Source organism: Bactrocera latifrons, unplaced genomic scaffold, assembly GCF_001853355.1.
Source record: "Bactrocera latifrons isolate USDA-ARS-PBARC rearing strain unplaced genomic scaffold, ASM185335v1 scaffold_109, whole genome shotgun sequence".
Classification (NCBI taxonomy): Eukaryota; Metazoa; Arthropoda; class Insecta; order Diptera; family Tephritidae; genus Bactrocera; species Bactrocera latifrons.
Genome location: NW_017534508.1, coordinates 192,057 through 210,853, shown reverse-complemented (window position 1 = coordinate 210,853; position 18,797 = coordinate 192,057). Strand labels below are relative to the sequence as shown.

At 34.2% G+C, this 18,797-nt stretch overlaps 2 protein-coding genes across 3 annotated transcripts in view; both read left to right on the top strand.

Annotated features, from left to right (window-relative positions):
* The window catches only part of LOC108971534 (calcium/calmodulin-dependent 3',5'-cyclic nucleotide phosphodiesterase 1C), a 74,381-nt gene extending 67,074 nt beyond the window's left edge, over positions 1–7,307 (top strand). For both annotated transcript variants that reach the window (XM_018937673.1, XM_018937666.1), the window contains 3 exons: positions 3,260–3,509; positions 3,769–4,870; positions 6,824–7,307. In XM_018937673.1, the coding sequence (XP_018793218.1) occupies positions 3,260–3,509; positions 3,769–4,870; positions 6,824–6,879 (1,408 nt within the window). In that variant the 3' untranslated portion in view covers positions 6,880–7,307. The remainder of the gene's footprint in view (positions 1–3,259; positions 3,510–3,768; positions 4,871–6,823) is intronic.
* A 6,751-nt stretch (positions 7,308–14,058) lies between these two features.
* LOC108971423 (cyclin-Y) lies at positions 14,059–18,637 on the top strand. Its single transcript, XM_018937483.1, has 3 exons — positions 14,059–14,375; positions 15,461–16,659; positions 16,733–18,637. Exons 2-3 carry the CDS (start codon positions 15,921–15,923, stop codon positions 17,113–17,115), a joined length of 1,122 nt encoding a protein of 373 aa, XP_018793028.1. The 5' UTR covers positions 14,059–14,375; positions 15,461–15,920; the 3' UTR covers positions 17,116–18,637.
* The last annotated feature ends 160 nt before the right edge of the window (positions 18,638–18,797 follow it).

The following is an 18,797-nucleotide window of genomic DNA, read 5'->3' as shown; positions in this document are numbered from 1 at the left end:
GAATGCAGCTAGCTTCTCACATTTCTTCCGTAAAATTTAGTGTTTTTGACGTTTTATGTTAGTCGGTTAACGCACTTTTAGTGATTTTCAACATAACCTTTGTATGGGAGGTGGGCGTGGTTATTATCCGATTTCTTCCATATATATATGGAAATGCCTAAAGAAACGACTCTGTCGAGTTTAGTTGACATAGCTATAGTAGTTTCTGAGATATGTACAAAAAACATAGCAGGGGGCGGGGCCACGCCCACTTTTCCAAAAAAATTACGTCCACACTTTTCCAAACAAATTACGATCCTTTGTGCCAAATTTCATTTTAATATCTTTATTTATGGCTTAGTTATGACACTTTATAGGTTTTCGGTTTCCGCCATTTTGTGGGCGTGGCAGTGGGCCGATTTTGCCCATTTGCAAACTTAACCTTCTTATGGAGCCAAGAAATACGTGTACCAAGTTTCATCATGATATCTAAACTTTTACTCAAGTTACAGCTTGCACGGACGGAYGGACAGACAGACATCCGGATTTCAACTCTACTCGTCACCCTGATCACTTTGGTATATATAACCCTATATCTGACTCTTTTAGTTTTAGGACTTACAAACAACCGTTATGTGAACAAAACTATAATACTCTCTTTAGCAACTTTGTTGCGAGAGTATAAAAACACGCAAAATTTAAAGTGAAGCCTTCTTACTCACGTTAAGGCTGCGTTTGGAAAATCTAACACCGTAGTTAGAAAAATAAATCAAAGTGAGATTTGTGTACTTTAAAGTTTGTTGTGTTGCAATGAAAGCTGAAACAGAGAAAGTGTTTCCAAGATGTTCCCACAACAGCCGGGTCTACGTAAACGGAACTGTCGACTCGGCCGCCACAATAACAACAAGAAAACGTTTCGAACAACTTATTTGGTCTAAAAGGAACTGTGCAAAACTGTTTCAAAAATGCATAAAGAAACTTTTGAAAAGCGGCGCTTCACTGCTGCATGGTTGGAAACTATGCAGCATTGTGTATAAAACCTAAAAAAAGAAGATATTTTCGAAAAAAAAAAACAAAGTTATTGATAATACGACGGCGTTTAAAAAAAGTTGAAATGAACCTAAAATTTTTTACCTGCCAAAATCTTACTCAATTCTCAAGGCTGTATCCCCGAAACTATTACTCGGATCGAGTTGAAAATTTAAAACAGTATTCAAGAGGTATTTTAAAATATAATAAGACAATAAAAAATCATTTTTTTTAGACCCGTAAACCCACGTAATCCTTTCAACAATGCTATTCGAAACTAAGCCGATGAAGCTCATTGAACTGATCGACTTACACTTAAATGGCTGTAACTCAAAAACTATAAGAGATATCGATTTGAAATTTTAGTATGTTACATTTAAAGATATGAACTACCGAAATGTGATAAAAACAAGAAATATTTTTAATTAATATTTTTTTTAGTTCACACTAGGTGTGCCCCCTTAAGGTTATAAATCTGTATTATGAATATTTCCCTTAACATTCCATTCTTTGTTAGAATATTCTTGGAACAACACAAGAAATCAGAAATATTTGTGCATGTACACATGTTGTTTAGAAACACAGGAATGTTGCTGGTTCAGTAGTAAAGTGAATTGAATTACATGCCAGCAAATGAAACTGAGTAAAGAGTTATAATAAAAAATACATATATATTGTATGTGAAATCTTTAGTTTCATAATATTATTTTCATGTTTAATACACACACTAGCACAAGCGCTGAAGCTAAGCGAGTTTAAATGAAACCAATTTGGCTATTGCACGAATTTGATAGTCAGATAACACACACTAAACACATACACTTGTGTGTAGCAGTAGCGTTGTTGTAATTGTAATTTAAAATAGTAAGAAATGGTAGAGCAAAATAGTTTGTGTATGTGAAGATAAGAGAAAAGCACACAACTGTGTTTATTTTAAATAATTATTTCACACAATTAAAACAAAAATAAACTTACTTTTCTTTCAAATTAACGCCAAACATGTAAATATTGCATTAAATTTTTATTTTCAATATTCCGAAATCCTTAAGCCAACATGTAGCTCAAGTATTTAACACTGTACATATGTATATATGACACACTAACTTGCTTGCTGCACACATATGTAATAAAGGACTCACTCATGCATATATGCAAGTGCATACACTTGAAAAATACATAATTACATATATATGAGCACATATGTACATACATATATAGTCAAAATATATATTCATATTGTCTTAAAAAGCTAACTGAAATTAATTTTAGTCCACCACAATGGCTGTACATACAAACTCTCACGCACACACTTGATTTCAACTACTAAAAACTTAACACGCTCTAGCTACACTGTAAAAAACGCATTACATAATTTATATACTTACAACTGTTATATCTAAATTCATTACTAATTGCTTCACTATTTGAGAAATTCGAAGTTATTTTCAATTTATTTTGTTTTTGATGTTTTTTTCCGGATTTTCTCCAACAATTTTTATTTATTTCTGTTAACTGTGCTGTGTTTACTGTGTACTTCGTGACTTCTCACGCTCTTACTCACCGCTTTGGTCTTTACTGTGTTTGTGTTGGTTGGCTCGAAATGTACTCCCACCGAAATCTAAGAACAAGCTGCTAAAATTAAACTCAAAACACACAGATTTTTTTGTTTGTAAACTATTTTCGCATTTTCGCACTTTCACTTCCGTTTCAGTTCGCCTCCGCTACTTACTTACTACACGTACTCATTTGCGCCGCAAGCCGCCCACAGTTGCCACACACTCACTCTCTCTCTTACAAACTCTGCAACAAAGCTAGCATACAAACAATGAACCCGAATTAACACAAACACGAAGCGAAACGAAGTATAAAACTTTAGCAACTTTTCAGTTTTAGCGCCGCGTTGCAAACTGTTTATTTTGGCAATTTTTTATTTGCGAATGCCGCAAGCAATGAAATTTGTTGAATTTTCGAATTTTCTTTGATTTGTAACTTCACATGAGAAGTGGCGCTTTTGTTTTTTATGAAAGAGTATGATTTCATTGTTGTTTTTTGATTATGTATTAACTTGAAACAAATTAAAAATTGTAAAAAGAATTGTATTGTTTTGGTTTACTTATGCTTTTAGCGAAAGAGAATTGTGAATTCATATAATAATACATTTTTGGTATTCTCTCTCTTCCTCCATTTCAACCCCAAAATCCCGTTACCTTTAAACAATCCTGCCACAACGTCCGTTTCCACCAATAAACAGACGCCTCGCCGACGAAGATGACGAACTATCCGAGGTGCAACCGGATGCTGTGCCACCCGAGGTGCGCGAGTGGTTGGCCTCGACGTTCACGCGGCAGTCAGCGACCACACGCAGGCGAACCGATGAAAAGCCGAAATTCCGCACCGTCGCCCACGCCATACGCGCCGGTATATTTGTGGATCGAATATACCGCAGTGTCTCGCGTACGGCGCTCATGCAATTTCCGCCAGAAGTGGTCCAAATACTCAAGGTAAGTGCCACAATTCGTGTTGTATATGACAATTTATCGGACTATAAGAAGAGATAAGCAAGCCTAATAACCAGAAGCATTCGTGAAACTCAAGACAAGAAGAAGAAACAGTAATAGTATACTGCACTGAAAAGACGGGCTTAGTCCGCCAGCTTACACTCTTTGGCCCAGATTTGAACTAAAGACACCATAACTCTTTATTACAAAATACTTAATATTTCTGTCAATTTTAATTATGTGTGTAATTTTCCAATCCTAGAACTTGGACGACTGGTCATTTGACGTGTTCGCCCTGGCGGAGGCCGCCGGTGGCCAGCCGATCAAATACCTCAGCTACGATTTGCTCAATCGCTACGGCATCATACACAAATTCAAGATAGCGCCTGCCACATTGGAGATATTTTTGAATCGCGTCGAAGAGGGTTATTGCCGCTATCGCAATCCATATCACAACAACATACACGCGGCCGATGTTACCCAAACGACGCATTATGTACTGTGTCAGACGGGTCTCATGAATTGGTTGACCGATTTGGAAATATTTGCCACATTACTTGCCGCTCTCATACACGACTTCGAACATACCGGCACGACCAACAACTTTCACGTCATGTCCGGTTCCGAAAAGGCACTACTCTACAATGATCGTGCCGTATTGGAGAATCACCATGTGAGCGCCGCTTTTCGCTTACTTAAGGAGGACGATTGCAATATCTTGGTTAATTTGTCGCGCGAAGAGTTTCGCGAGTTTCGCACGCTCATTATTGACATGGTGCTGGCCACCGATATGTCCTTCCATTTCCAGCAGCTGAAGAACATGCGAAATTTGCTCACCTTAAATGAGGCGTCGGTGGACAAGTCCAAGGCAATGGCATTGGTGCTGCACTGTTGTGATATCTCGCATCCGGCTAAACGTTGGAATCTCCACCATCGCTGGACGATGCTGTTGTTCGAGGAATTCTTTCGGCAGGGAGATTTGGAACGCGAGCTCGGTCTGCCATTCAGTCCCATGTGCGATCGCAACAACATACTATTCCCGGAGTCGCAAATCGGTTTTATTGATTTTATTGTGGATCCCAGTTTGTCGGTAATGTCCGATATGCTGGAATATGTGTTGACGCCGTTGGCGCCCATGTGCAAGACGTCGAATGCGAGCATTGATGCTGGTGATGCGCCAGTAGATGGTGCGGCTGCAAGCCCTCGCAATAAGACCGACACTGACGGTAGTTCAACCACGTCTTCGCAACAAGAAGACAGTAATGCCAAGGCGGTGGGTACAAAGCCCAAGTTCAGCATACGAAAGCCCTGGCTTACCTGTCTTAATGATAATAAGAAAATCTGGAAAGAGCAATCACTAAAAGGTGAGTACAACTAATTGTTGAGCCTCAAAAATGCAGGTGTGCGTAAAATTGCAACAATTTAATCTTTTACGCTTATCCCCCAAGCCCCCTCCCCCTAACATCCATCTTCTCTAACTATGTATTTCTACTTAATTATGGAAAGTCTTGGTCCGAGAAGACCTAACTAAATTCTTGGAACCAAGCTATTTTTTCTGTCGTTTTTGCTGTTGCCCTTTGTACTAAATTTCGCACGCACGTTCTGTGTACTTTTGCGCGTAAGTTGCCAAAAATGTTCATTAATTGAAATTCAATTAAGCGTTTGACCCCCGACTCTGCAACCGCTGCAGCGGCAGCGCTACCCGAAACGCAATTTGGAGCACTTGAACAGCGACTGACCTTCGCCGTCTGTTGTTGCCTACAAATTTATCGACTTCATTAGCTAATTAATAAATATTTGCTACATTTTCGTTTAGTTTTTATGGAGCCGATGGGGAGAATAAAAATGCATGAATAATGGATTCCAGCCGTTTCTTTTTAATAATTTAAGAGCTTTTCCAAAATTTTACTTTCGGCTAAAGCTGGTTTTTTTACTTTATAGTTAAAATTTAGAGGTATTAATGTTTAAGGGTTCCCATCTTTGCATTATCGTAGAGATTGATACTAGGTTTTAACTCTTTATTGTTTCTTCTTCCCTTGTATATAGCCGAAACTTTGAAGTCTCTAGCAAATGCCGTATTTATAAATGCTAAAACCATTCCAATTCGATAGTGTTAGTTTTGTTGTCAAAAAGATAAGTACTAAACTCATGGTGGCAATCTTGCTAACGCTCGCCTCCCTAACCCAATCATATGTATAGGTACATACATATATGTATATTCGTATCCCCCTCTTTGCACTCTGTGCGAATTAATATTTTCAGACAATTTCCATTTAACGCCATCTCGATTTGTTATCCGAAAGTACACAATGAAATTTTTAACTGCTTGTTACCCAACCCCATGCAGCTTCTTGTTTATTCTGAGCCATTTTTAGAAAATGCTGAAATTTGCCTCTAAATCTCCAGAGCAATAGAAAGTGAACACAGACAATTGCTCCTCTCACAACAGAAACGGCAAGTTCGTTCGCCTGGGAGTATATTTTTGAATTTGCTAATGATGTACACTGCAGGCAGCCGCCTGGCAAAGTATCGGTTCAGCGCAACCAAAAAGTCTGCTTATTCATTTGCATAACAATTCCCTGCCAATTTTCACAGACCCATAAAGCTGACAAGTTCAAAAAGTGAACTACCTTCCACATGTATATACATTTACATATGTATGCACATAAATACGTATGTATGTATGTATGTATATAAATGTGTGTACATGCGAATTACCAGCGCGCACACACACCCACGCAGCAGCAATATAGATGATTACAATTTCACCTAATTGGCGCACCAATTTGCTCATGTCACAAGTGATTTCCCCATTTTCGCAAACAAATCACTGCTGCGGGGCAATTACATTTGGTAAGCTTGTAAACGGAATTTATCTTCGAAAAGACTGGCCAACACGGGTGGAGGTGCGGGAGAGTTGCGTGTTTATTGCTGTTCAAAACCGCAATTTGCCCAGCATTCTCGTCAACTCTCACAACAACTGACAGTTGCAGAACATGCGTGCGGAGGGCGAAATGGCGAAATGTTGATTTGCTTGGAAGTTACTTTTGTTGTTTGCCGATTACCGTTAATTAGTACACATCTATATTATTTTATAAGGAATATGATAACACACGCGATGAATTGGAATTACTCAATTCATATGAACATGTCAGAGCATGTCATTGTACAATGCCGTTTGCTACTTAACAATTTGTTACGTATACGCCGTGTGGTTTGTGAGTGCAAAATCAGTGTGAATGTTTATGGCATGTGCGACGCAATCAATTTGCTAAACGCTATTAATGTAAATTTTACTATTTTTTCTTCCCGAACAGAGGAGGCTGCTCGCAATGAAAAAGCTCAACAAAAGGAGGGCGAAAGTGAAGAATAAACAACACACGGTTGGCAGCGCAAGTCTGAGTAATAACAGTTGATTTAAGTAAGGGCAACACCACATATTGGAACTGAATAGAGACTAACATGTGTAGAAAAGTAGAAGAAAAACAACCATTGCAGATAAATGCAAAAATACAAAATAACACAAATACATACATCATAATTCAATGTATATATAGAAATTAATTAACTCGTTTTGTTTATAAAAAAAATGATTATTTTGTGGGTATACACCGTAATAATGTGTGTCTACCATGAATTCGTGCAATTGTTGTGTTGCGGGCATACAAACAATTACAGTACAGTTATTTTTTCTAAATATGCTTCAATAAGTCAAAATTATTGTTAAGTTTATGTTATAATAAAATTTAATTATTAGCAGCTTTGTACATAAAAAATGCGAAAATGTCTGCGGCAAAGTACTTTATTACAAATAAATACAAAAACAAATACAAAATATTACAGAAAAGTGTAATTTACATTAATTTAGTTTATGAAAAAGTATACTAACGAAAAAATGATATGAAAGAGTTATGTTAATCAAAACTCGATTGGGCATTGTGCTATCGGCAGGCTTTTTATGAACACAAGCAGAACTTTACACTTTTATTGACATTACCGTTAATGATCGTGGCAAATAAATACAAGCTTTCGAGGCAAAAAGTGTTTGAGCAAACTCAATCAATCAGCAATAATGATAAATATTTATAAGCACACATACACAAACATACAGCCCTAAATGTAAACAGAAATATTAGCTGCAAATATGCAATTTTAAACATGTGGCAATGTAAACAGCATTGAACCAGCTAAGAAGTGAATACAATGTGGGAAAACGAGGAATGTGCAAAGCAAAAAACACAACTAAAAATATATGAAACAGTGGTTAAGTTAAGCAAAAGTAGTGGGTGATAACTGTTGTACACTACTGGTACATACATATGTATGTATGTAGGTATGCGCGAACGCCATAAAAATGTTTATAATTTCAAAACTGCACAAACAGCAGTTTGTTAAAAGTTTAGTGTAATGTAAATTGAGTGGGAAGCTTAATTAAATGCTTAATTTAATTTAATTAATTAAAATAATTAATTAATTTACTTTAATTTAATTAATTAAAATAATTAATTAATTTACTTTAATTTAATTAATTAAAATAATTAATTAATTTACTTTAATTTAATTAATTAATTAAAAAGTATTGTTAGTCATATTTTTTTGTTTTAGTTATGGCAGTACACAAATTTGTTTTTAAGTACTTAATAATTGTTACCAATAAAATTGAACAGAAAAATACGCAATTCGATTTTTGAATTCCAATTTTTTTCTAATTCTAATACATTTTAGTAGTTTTTAGCATACGCAAAGACTTATAATTATATGTTTATGACTATTTGTTGATAATGTTGAAAGGAAATGAAATATTATTTTTTTTTTAGTTAATTAATTAAATTTTATTCTAATTTTGAACAAAATATAATTTTTGGAAAACTTAATTTCTAACAATATTTTGAAAAAAATTTTTTTGGAAAACTTAATTTCTAACAATATTTTGAAAAATTTTTTTTTTTGGAAAACTTAATTTCTAACAAAATTAAAAAAAGAATTTTTTTTGGAAAACTTAATTTCTAACAAAATTAAAATTTTTTTTTTGGAAAACTTAATTTCTAACAAAATTTTGAAAAAAATATTATTTTTGGAAAACTTAATTTCTAACAATATTTTGAAAAAAATTGTTTTTGGAAAACTTAATTTCTAACAAAATTTTGAAAAAAATATTTTTTTTGGAAAACTTAATTTCTAACAAAATTTTGAAAAAAATATTTTCTTTATAAAGCCTAATTTCGAACAATATTTTGTAGCAAATATTTCCAAACAAAAACATATTTAAAAAAACTATAATATTTATATGTACCAAACATGTTTATAATCTGAACAGTATAAACGCCTTGCCTGTAATTCCTGATTTCAAGTATTCTAATGCAACTCCCTGCAACTACGTGTAGCCTAACTGCTGCTCTACACTACTTACATAATACTAATACTAGCAACGCTAGTCCACTCGTGTTTTTTACTTGTGCTACTCAAAGACGCAACCACTATACATACATAACTACGGATAAGCTAACTTTTGTATATACCTACATGACTACCGAGTAATACTCGTATATACTACGAAACACATACATACATACGCATAAGCTGCATATAGGAGCCTGTTATAACTGCATTGTTTATAGTAATGGCAAGCAAACAGTCATACAAACATATGTTAACTGGATGTGTGTGTGTGTGTGTAAATGGTAAATTTATTTTTATACGCGACACTTTTGTTGTCTGTTGAATAATTATTAAGTAATTGTTTGATTGTCGTTCGTTTTGTTTACACTTTGTCTTCTTATTTTCCGTTACATTGTTTCCAAATGCAATGAGAAACTAGAAGATAATTTTGGTTAAAAGTTTTCAAATGTCTGATAACGGGACCACAACGTATAAGGATTACCATTGCTCTTTGACGGTGACGAGCATTAAAACTGATTTAGCTCTCGTTATAACCGTAAATTGTGTGAGAGCAGAAGAGAGCGAAAGCTGAGTGCTGGAGGTAGAGAGCAATGGTAACTACACTTAGCAGGTTGGCCTATATTATCAGCTGAAATTGGGATCATAGCTTTATTAAGGTAGTAAATAATATACTGAATAAATAGTATAAATACTGTATATGCTGCATTGTGAGTACACACACAACAAACAAGTACACATTTACTTGGACTCAATTAAGTATATCAACGCTTATAAATAACTATTTATGTGCATTTACATAGGTCGACCCAGCACCGAGTCGTCAATGGCGCCAAACTTGTGCGTGCCTTTGTGCCGCTACTGGAACTACAACCGTGATCCGTGATAGCCGCGCGATCTTACCAAGCATTAGGGTTGACCTATGTAGATTTTGTGAAAATTATGCATAGACAAATATAACGCCCTTGACTTTATATGTGTGCGTGTGGTGCAGACATTTATGTATAAACTTATACAAAAGTATTTAAAGCAAAAATGTAAAACTACAAAAGTACACTCGTGTTATAATTTAAAGCGCATAATGTTGTAGATATAAAGGGCAAGGTACATAAATGAAAACAAGAATAAAAATAATAATAATTTGAAGAAATATGGCGTGAAAATTGTATGCGTTCCTGCGAAAATTGAATTCAGCGCGCAATTTGCAACATTCCAATTTTTAGCCAACATTATTAAAGCAAAAATGGCGCTAAGCTTGAAAATGCAGAAAATCCTTACACACTTAAAAACCAAATAGCAAAGATCTTATAAATGTACAATTTTTGTGAAATTTGAAATTAAACACGTCCATGATGCAAAAACTTTAATAAATTATGTACAGTAATCAACAAAAGCCTAATAAATAATGCATAAATTATAATAAATGTGCATACATACGTACGCGCATGTATTTGTTAAAACTGAATATATTTATAAACACTTATGTGAATAAAATTAGCAGTTACAAGCAGAAATTCCTTACAACAGAAATTCCAAGCAACAGAATTTTGATTCGGAGCTTTGAGTAGCTGCTAGAGGTTGGACACCTAATTAGCTGAGCAATGGTGTGGAATTGTCAAAACTCTGAAAAAAATTTCATTGAACGCTTTCGGAGAGATACTTCTTCCAAAAACTGCAAGACTCGATTACTTTTTGCTTGGACCAAATAAAGTTGAAGCTTACTATTAAAATATAAAAAAATTACTGGAAATCACATTTTAATTACTCGAAGTCCTGGTTTGCTTATGTCGAACCGCCAACCGCCTGTTTTAACTTGTCTCTTGTCTGTGTCTATTTGCAATTTCAGCCGACTGGAATAAAGATGGAATCAATTTGGAAACAATCGAGGGCTTTACAACTTGCCTTACTCAAAAGGTGGAAATAATTTAGATTTTGGTCTCATTTTCGGGTTCACATACCCAGCGTAGTTCCCATTCTTAAATCATTTTGTCGATTCCCTTCACTTGTAGTGCGGTCGCTGGCACTAGTTCCTCATGCACTTAACTTTTTATAACACTGTTACAAATATTTACCTGCAATATATTTTTCTAGCACTACCTTTCAATAAAATCATAAAAATGGCATAGCAAAAGAAAAGTTCCCCAAAAACATACTTGATTCTCCTTAGTACAACTACTGCTCCAACAGTCGGTTACGAAACCACGCAATCAGTGCCTCTATTACACTGTGCAACCCCATTTCAGCTATTTTATCAACCATCAACTGCACCTTTCGTGTAAATTGTACAAATAGTCAATGAGCAAATCCTCGTCAACACAAAAAAAATATTTGTAATAAAACCCTGAAGCCACCAAACGAAATACATACATAGGTGTCTACATAAGGACTTGCGAAAACGTATTAATTACAAAAACAAATGTCTACTTTGCTGCACTTAAAAAATTAGAATTTACCAACTGCAAGTTTTGAACAACATTTATGAAAGTGAAGAATGGGAATTGTGTTTAATCGTGTTTGTTATGTAAATAAATTGTTGGCAGCGAGTTGCAAGGAAGGCAAACTTATAAGTGTATTTAAAAAAATCGAAAATAGATTTTAATGCAAAGTAACAAAGTGCAAAGTCATTAGAACATATAGCAAATGTAGATTATTTACTCAAACGAGAACCCTATCAAGTTCGAAGCTTTTGAGGTTAGTTACACATAGTAGAATTTGTCGTGGCTGCAAACGTTATGGCAAAACGGGACAGCATACATGGAAAGAAAGCAATCATTTAAGGTAAATAATTAGTTTTACGATTTAGCTGCTTGATAAATAATATATTAAATAATCAGAACAATGCACATACATACATATAAAAATATTAAAAAAAAAAAATAATAATAATAAATAAAAGCTTCCTCGAAGCGCATATTTCAGTGATGGAAAGAGCATAAAAAATATGAATACCAAATTACATCCATTTAAAATCTCCACAATAAGAAGCAGACATTCAAAGTTTATATAATAACAATTAAACAACTGTAAATAGTTTTAGCAACTTCTCCTTTTTTTGAATCATTTAATTAATTGAACTCAAGCAAGGTTTACTGCTAAATAAAGTAGAATTTTTTTCTACTTGCCTAATTACACAAACTGGGATAACTTCGTTGTAGTTTTGTTACCTAAATAAAGTGCTTTTATATTTAAAACTAAAGCCAATATTAACTTCGTCTGAAGGCACTGACCTTTTTAATTACACTCTAAACCTTAATAATGTTGATTATGTCGATTTGATGAATAAATACAAACTGTAATTTATTACATTATTTAATTTATAGTAAGACAACAAGTAAATATTGCTATACATATGAGGAATATTATTAAATACAAATAATGAAACTTTAAAACCGACGCCTCTTATTTGTTATGTATAAAGAATTTGTGAAGTGGTAAGTATAATATTGTATCAAACTTCACCTATTTTTTTTTTATATTAAAATAAAAAATATTGGGCAGCGGAAAAAGTCTTTTCGTATCTTGAAAATATCGGAGATGTCATTGCAGTCGTATATCTCCAGTGCTACCAATGACATTGTGTCACACTATATAGTATTGGAAGGTGAGATTTTAAGCTTCACTAAACCAAAAAAAGTCAGCCTGGAAATCCAACGCAGGATAACTCTTGCCAACAGGTGTTACTTCGGACTGAGTAGGCAATTGAGAAGCAAAGTCCTCTCTCGACAAACAAAAACCAAACTCTATAAGTCACTCAAAATTCCCGTCCTCCTATATGGTGCAGAGGCTTGGACGATGACAACAACAGATGAGTCGGCGTTGCGAGTTTTCGAGAGAAAAGTTCTGCGAAAGATTTATGGTCCTTTGCGCGTTGACCACGGCGAATATCGCATTCGATGGAACGATGAGCTGTACGAGATATACGACGACATTGATATAGTTCAGCGAATTAAAAGACAGCGGCTACGCTGGCTAGGTCATGTTGTCCGAATGGACAAAAACACTCCAGCTCTGAAAGTATTCGACGCAGTACCCGCCGGGGGAAGCAGAGGAAGAGGAAGCCTCCACTCCGTTGGAAGGACCAAGTGGAGAAGGACCTGGCTACGCTTGGAATATCCAATTGGCGCCACGTAGCGAAAAGAAGAAACGACTGGCGCGCTGTTGTTAACTCGGCTATAATCGCGTAAGCGGTGTCTACRCMAAWWAARAARAARAAAMMAAAAAAAAAAAAATTAAATTCGCGGAAGTTGAAAAAAGGTTAAGCTGTTCAAAAATGAGTGAAAGTAATGAAGTTGGCTATATTTTGAAATTTTTGTATAAAAAAGGGAAGAATGCCGCGATTGACGCCTTCAAAGATTATCCTGGTTGTTTGGTGGGATTGGAAAGGAAACAATCACTATGAGCTGCTCCAGCCTGGTCGAACGATTGATTCTACCTTTTACTGTCAACAACTTATGAGCTTGAAGCAAGCAATCCAAAAAACGGCCAGAACTGATCAACAGAAATGCTTCGTCTACTATTAATACAACGCTAGACCACACATATCTTTGATGTCTCGGCAAAAACTGGGAGACCTGAGTTGCACGATCTGATTACTACTTGTGTTGGTCAATACAGAACTGCCTTAATGAAATAAGTTGGCTTCAAGAAAAACCTGTGAAAATTACTTTTCGCAGTTTTTCGACGCAAAACCAGAGTTTCAATTAAGTTCTGGTTAACTTAACCAAGACTGCTTCTTTTAACAAAGAAAATAAATAATTTTGATTAACAACTTGACTGACAGTAGGATGCTAAACAGACAGTGACAAAACTATATAACAACAAACTACCGATGATACTAATTGAAAAGAACGCTTATACTCGCATCAATATGGCAACATTTTTAATCATTTTACGAATACTTCATCAGCTGTTCATAGCAAGGTTGCATTGGAGAGCACTTACTTAAAAATTGTGTGTTACTCGCTAAAGTTGATTGTCATATTTCATATTTATAAATACACACATAAGTCTTGTTAATCGCTCCGTAAAAGTGAAACCTTATAACTGTTTTAATATTTTCCATAATGATTTTTGTTAATGAATTTGTCCATTCTTTGCAGTTTTCCCACTCTTGGGAACTTTATTAACGTTCATTGAAATACAACCATGCGGTATGCACACGAACACACTGGCCAAGCCGATAAACGAAATACCGAAAAATCACAAAAACCGCAACTTCTGTGAGAAAAATAAAATTCTATTTATTTTTTGATAGAAATACTCGTACAAGTGCGGTTTTGACTTCTTCAATTTGAGATGAACTAAAGTCTTGCAATATTAAAATGTAAAAATTCAAAGATGTTATAGATAGTTTTTCAACAGACGAATTGCAGTTTATGAAACCGCAACAACAAAGACTACGAAAGAGCCACACCAAACGTCTTCAGGTGTCAAACGGACAAAGGAACCGTAAACTGCAAAATAAATAGATTTGTAAGTGAAAAAACTATTAATCAAGAAAATATTTATGAATCAGTACATAAATTGGGATGCATGGTTTAGAAGGTTGATAAACCTCTGTGCTATAAGTGAATAAACCAGCTATAAAATGCCAAATTCTGTAAGCAATTCGCCCACCGCCTGTCCGTTCATATTCAGTATCTTAGTGTTAATATAGAAACCAAATACAATTGTAAAAACTATGTAGTAGTAAAATTGTACTAATTGTAGGCTCAAAACAAGCAATCCTAGGAACTAAATAATTTTAAATTAGAATTTCGTATATTCGCAGACTCCCAAACAGTTTCTCTTTATAATAATGTAGCTAACGTAGATTATGTCAACATTTTTATAAAGCTCCTAACAATCATGAGTCGTTTCATTAATTATATTCTTATCTTAATCTGCTCTGATGTCGAAAGGTGAGGTACATACGCAAATAATTATTCATATATCTATATATGTATGTATGTAAGCAAAATTTCAAGTAAACGCCAATTTACCGCTTACTGGTCTAGTTTGTACAAGATCTTAGCAATTTCCCAAATAGTTTTTGTGGCATTTATTCATACATTCACACATTTATTCATACATACGTGAATCCGGTTAATTTAGAAACGAACACTATAGGTTTCAATTTTTTAACTATGATCAGTTTAGCTATACGCCTACGCAATTAACAGTTAACTTTGAGTAAATACTCATTATTTTAATTTTTTCAATAACTCTTAACTGCTTCTTAGTCACAATAACATATATAATATTAAAAAAAATAATTTGCACCAAAAGCACAATTATAGGAAATAAATGAAAACAATATTTTTGCTTGGTAAATACGGTATAATTGTCGTTGTTCAGTAATTGATATGCACACAAACATGTATGCATATGTATTGATAAGGTGGGCATTTACATTTGCCGGCTTTTTGTAATTAGGGACGTAAGCAAGAGAAAAGACTCTTCGGTAAATATTTGGTAAATATTTGTTTTTCTAGCGCAATATTTTTATAATTGTAAGCTTCTTGCCTTAACTTAATTAAAAAAGAAAATTGATTATTGTACATTTATCCCATTTTCAGATTTCAGAAAAGGAGCTCTTTTGTCAGCAAATATGCAGCTGTATATATAAATGTGCCAAATATTGAAGAAAGAAACAAGTGTGTGTGTAATATTGGAAATCAATATTTAAAGTTTCATTATATACAGATGAAACCAATCTCCATCATTAGCTATTTCGCTAAACAAATCATCGTTTACATGTATGCCAAATATTGATGAAAGACAACCATACTTAACTTGGTTGAATAAAATATAAAACATCGCAACTAGTCAACAATTTGTGAAAAAATATGAACTGAAAATTGAAATTGTATAAATTCAATAGATTCGATGCCAGCTTAGGCGAATTGTAACTTTATCGGCCTCAATTTTATATTTCCTCGCATTCAGTCGATCTCTTTTCATTTATTGTATATCATACGATATATAGTCACATAATCGTTCTATAGTTAAATAGCTTGCATATTTCATTGTTTAAACATGGGAAACAAAAACTCCTGTTGCGCATATGCGAGTCCTCAATCCGATCGCAAATCTAAAGAAATTCCACCCGTTTATGAGGAGCGTCATCACGTACATAGCAGTCATCACATCTCATCTTCACAACATCAGCTTGATGGACACATTTCTGCTTCCACGGCGGCTATTCATCACAGTGCTGGCACACTGGACAACCCTCATAATTTGCAACATATTTCGGAACGTGAAGCGCTTGAGGGCGAAGAGGATCCATCTGTGGATCCCACAGCCGCAACCATGTTTCTCGAACGCTCCAAAGTCGAAAATGGTGGAATTTCCCGAAAACGTTCACAACACCAAATCGCCCAACAAGCTGCAAATTCAACTGGTGGAGGCTTGAAAAAAAGCTCATCTTGTTCTACTATCTATCTGGATGATAGCACTGTGTCACAACCGAATCTGAAAAATACGGTGAAATGTGTCTCACTCGCAATTTACTATCACATTAAAAATCGACAATCGGATCGTCGGCTTGACATTTTCGATGAAAAACTACACCCGTTGACCCACGATGCCGTGCCTGAGGATTATGATTCACATAATCCAGAGCATAGACAAATTTACAAGTTCGTACGCACTCTATTCAATGCAGCTCAGTTGACTGCCGAATGTGCCATTATAACACTAGTCTATCTCGAGCGTTTGCTAACTTACGCAGAATTGGATTTGGCACCGTGCAATTGGAAGCGAATGGTATTGGGTAAGTTTGAGGAAATATGAAATGTGAGATTTTGTAACTAAATCTATATAATCTTTTTATTCTCTTAATATAGGTGCTATATTACTCGCCTCCAAGGTTTGGGACGACCAGGCAGTGTGGAATGTGGATTATTGTCAGATATTAAAAGACATTACTGTGGAGGATATGAATGAACTAGAACGTCAATTTCTTGAATTATTACAATTCAATATAAATGTACCCTCATCCGTCTACGCCAAATATTACTTTGATTTACGCACGCTTGCCGAGGCGAATGATTTGTCCTTCCCTACTGAACCACTCTCTAAAGAACGTGCTCAGAAATTGGAAGCCATGTCTCGTGTTATGCAAGATAAAGTAACAGCCGAAGCTTTAAAAAATGGTATGAAGAAATGGTCTTCTATGGACAATATTAGCCAAGGTGGACCACGAAGGTCTGTTGCTATACTTTCGTGATTTTCACTAGTATATTAGATCAATTAAACATAAAATCGGAATAAAACTGACGTACAGCAACAAAATTTATATATATATATCAAAATATATATGAAGCGCACATATTTTTAACTTGTCTGCTCCATAAACCTGTAACTTAAGAACTGGGAAGAAATAAGGCGAAGTATATTAATGTCTTTCATCAAATGTGTAACGTGGAGCGTTATGGCAAATATAAGGCTAATTGGTGTATAATTTTAAACCGTTTAACCTTTTGCACACTTTTTCGTTCTTTCATTATTTCAAGACCATCTGATCGATTTAGTATCCGTTGGAAGCATTCCAATGTCATAATTCAAATGAAAATCATTCGATATTTTAGATAAATATGCAATATATAATTCACATTGAGAAGCTTATTGCATACATCTAAAGATAATTATAACTTATTTGCTGAAGATGTCATACAACTAAGAGGAATGCATTATTAAGAAGCAAATCTTGAACTCCAAAAATGTGTATAATGTCTCTTCCGAAAACGCCCTGTAACAGGCTTTTTCCTTAATGTTATATATCCTTTATGTGCTCGAATTGTGCAGGCTAAGCGTTAAAGACCGTTTTGAGTAGCTTTTAAATTAAACTTTACATACCATACAGGACGTGTAAATCAGCGGTGCGAACTTTGGTATATAATATTGACATTTTTAAAATAAATAAATAAAGCGGCCAAATAACATGAAATGGATAAAAACAAAACCTTCAGAACACTGGAACGTATGTAGATACTTTTAATGCTAAGAAAAATCGATTAAAAATAATATATAATATTCATCATCAGAGGTTATACTTTTTTTTTTTTTAATTACGTTACTGTGCTATTATAACGAACTTTAGTGGCGATAAGTGAAAAAAATCCTATGAAGGAATTGCATTAAATTATATTTTTATATATTAACAAATTTTCAAATTAATAAAACTTTGGTTGCTCACAACGCTCTCATCAACCACTCGCTAATACACTGCTAAACACAACAAGCTCTATATTTTTGTATAAACAAAAAAAAAAAAACCATTTTGTGATGTTAATGTTTCATAGAATTTGCTCTTAAAAGTTTAGTTTTCCATACGTATTTAATAATACATACTCTTTTATAAGTAAAAACGAATCGACTTTGTTTAATAAGCGTTAATATATGAATTAGCAATAATTAGTTATAAATATGTACTTTTAAAAGTAGCGAACAACATTCATCAAAGGAAAATACTTGAAACTTTTTAGTATATATGTATGTATGTAAGTTTTACTTCTATATAACGCATTAATAATAATGGTAACGAAAATTAAATCATCAGAAATGCTAGGAGATGAAGAAATAACCAAAAGATCTATATTGAGGTAGAATGTAGTGAAAGATATGCAATAAGAAATTAAATTATTAAAAAAAGACCAAAATATCAATGCGAATACTTAAATGGAAAAACATTTAATTTGTATTTCTTTTACACATAACGATCTTTCAATAAAGACTACAATTCGATATAATGCCATGGGAAGTTTATGAATATCGCTAAAATCAAACCGTATTAGCAAAAATCGTAAAATTAGCAAACTAAAAGAAAGTAACTCAAAATCAGCAAAAATGTGCCAACACAAATACATACATATGTATGTACATACTACATGCGGAAGATGATTCTACGGA

What these genes read in the sequence shown, in the direction of transcription:
- LOC108971423 (XM_018937483.1), top strand. Translation starts at nt 15,921, where the DNA reads ATGGGAAACAAAAACTCCTGTTGCGCATATGCGAGTCCTCAATCCGAT. An exon ending in TTGGAAGCGAATGGTATTGG is followed by an intron (nt 16,660 to 16,732) that starts GTAAGTTTGAGG and finishes CTCTTAATATAG; the next exon opens with GTGCTATATTACTCGCCTCC.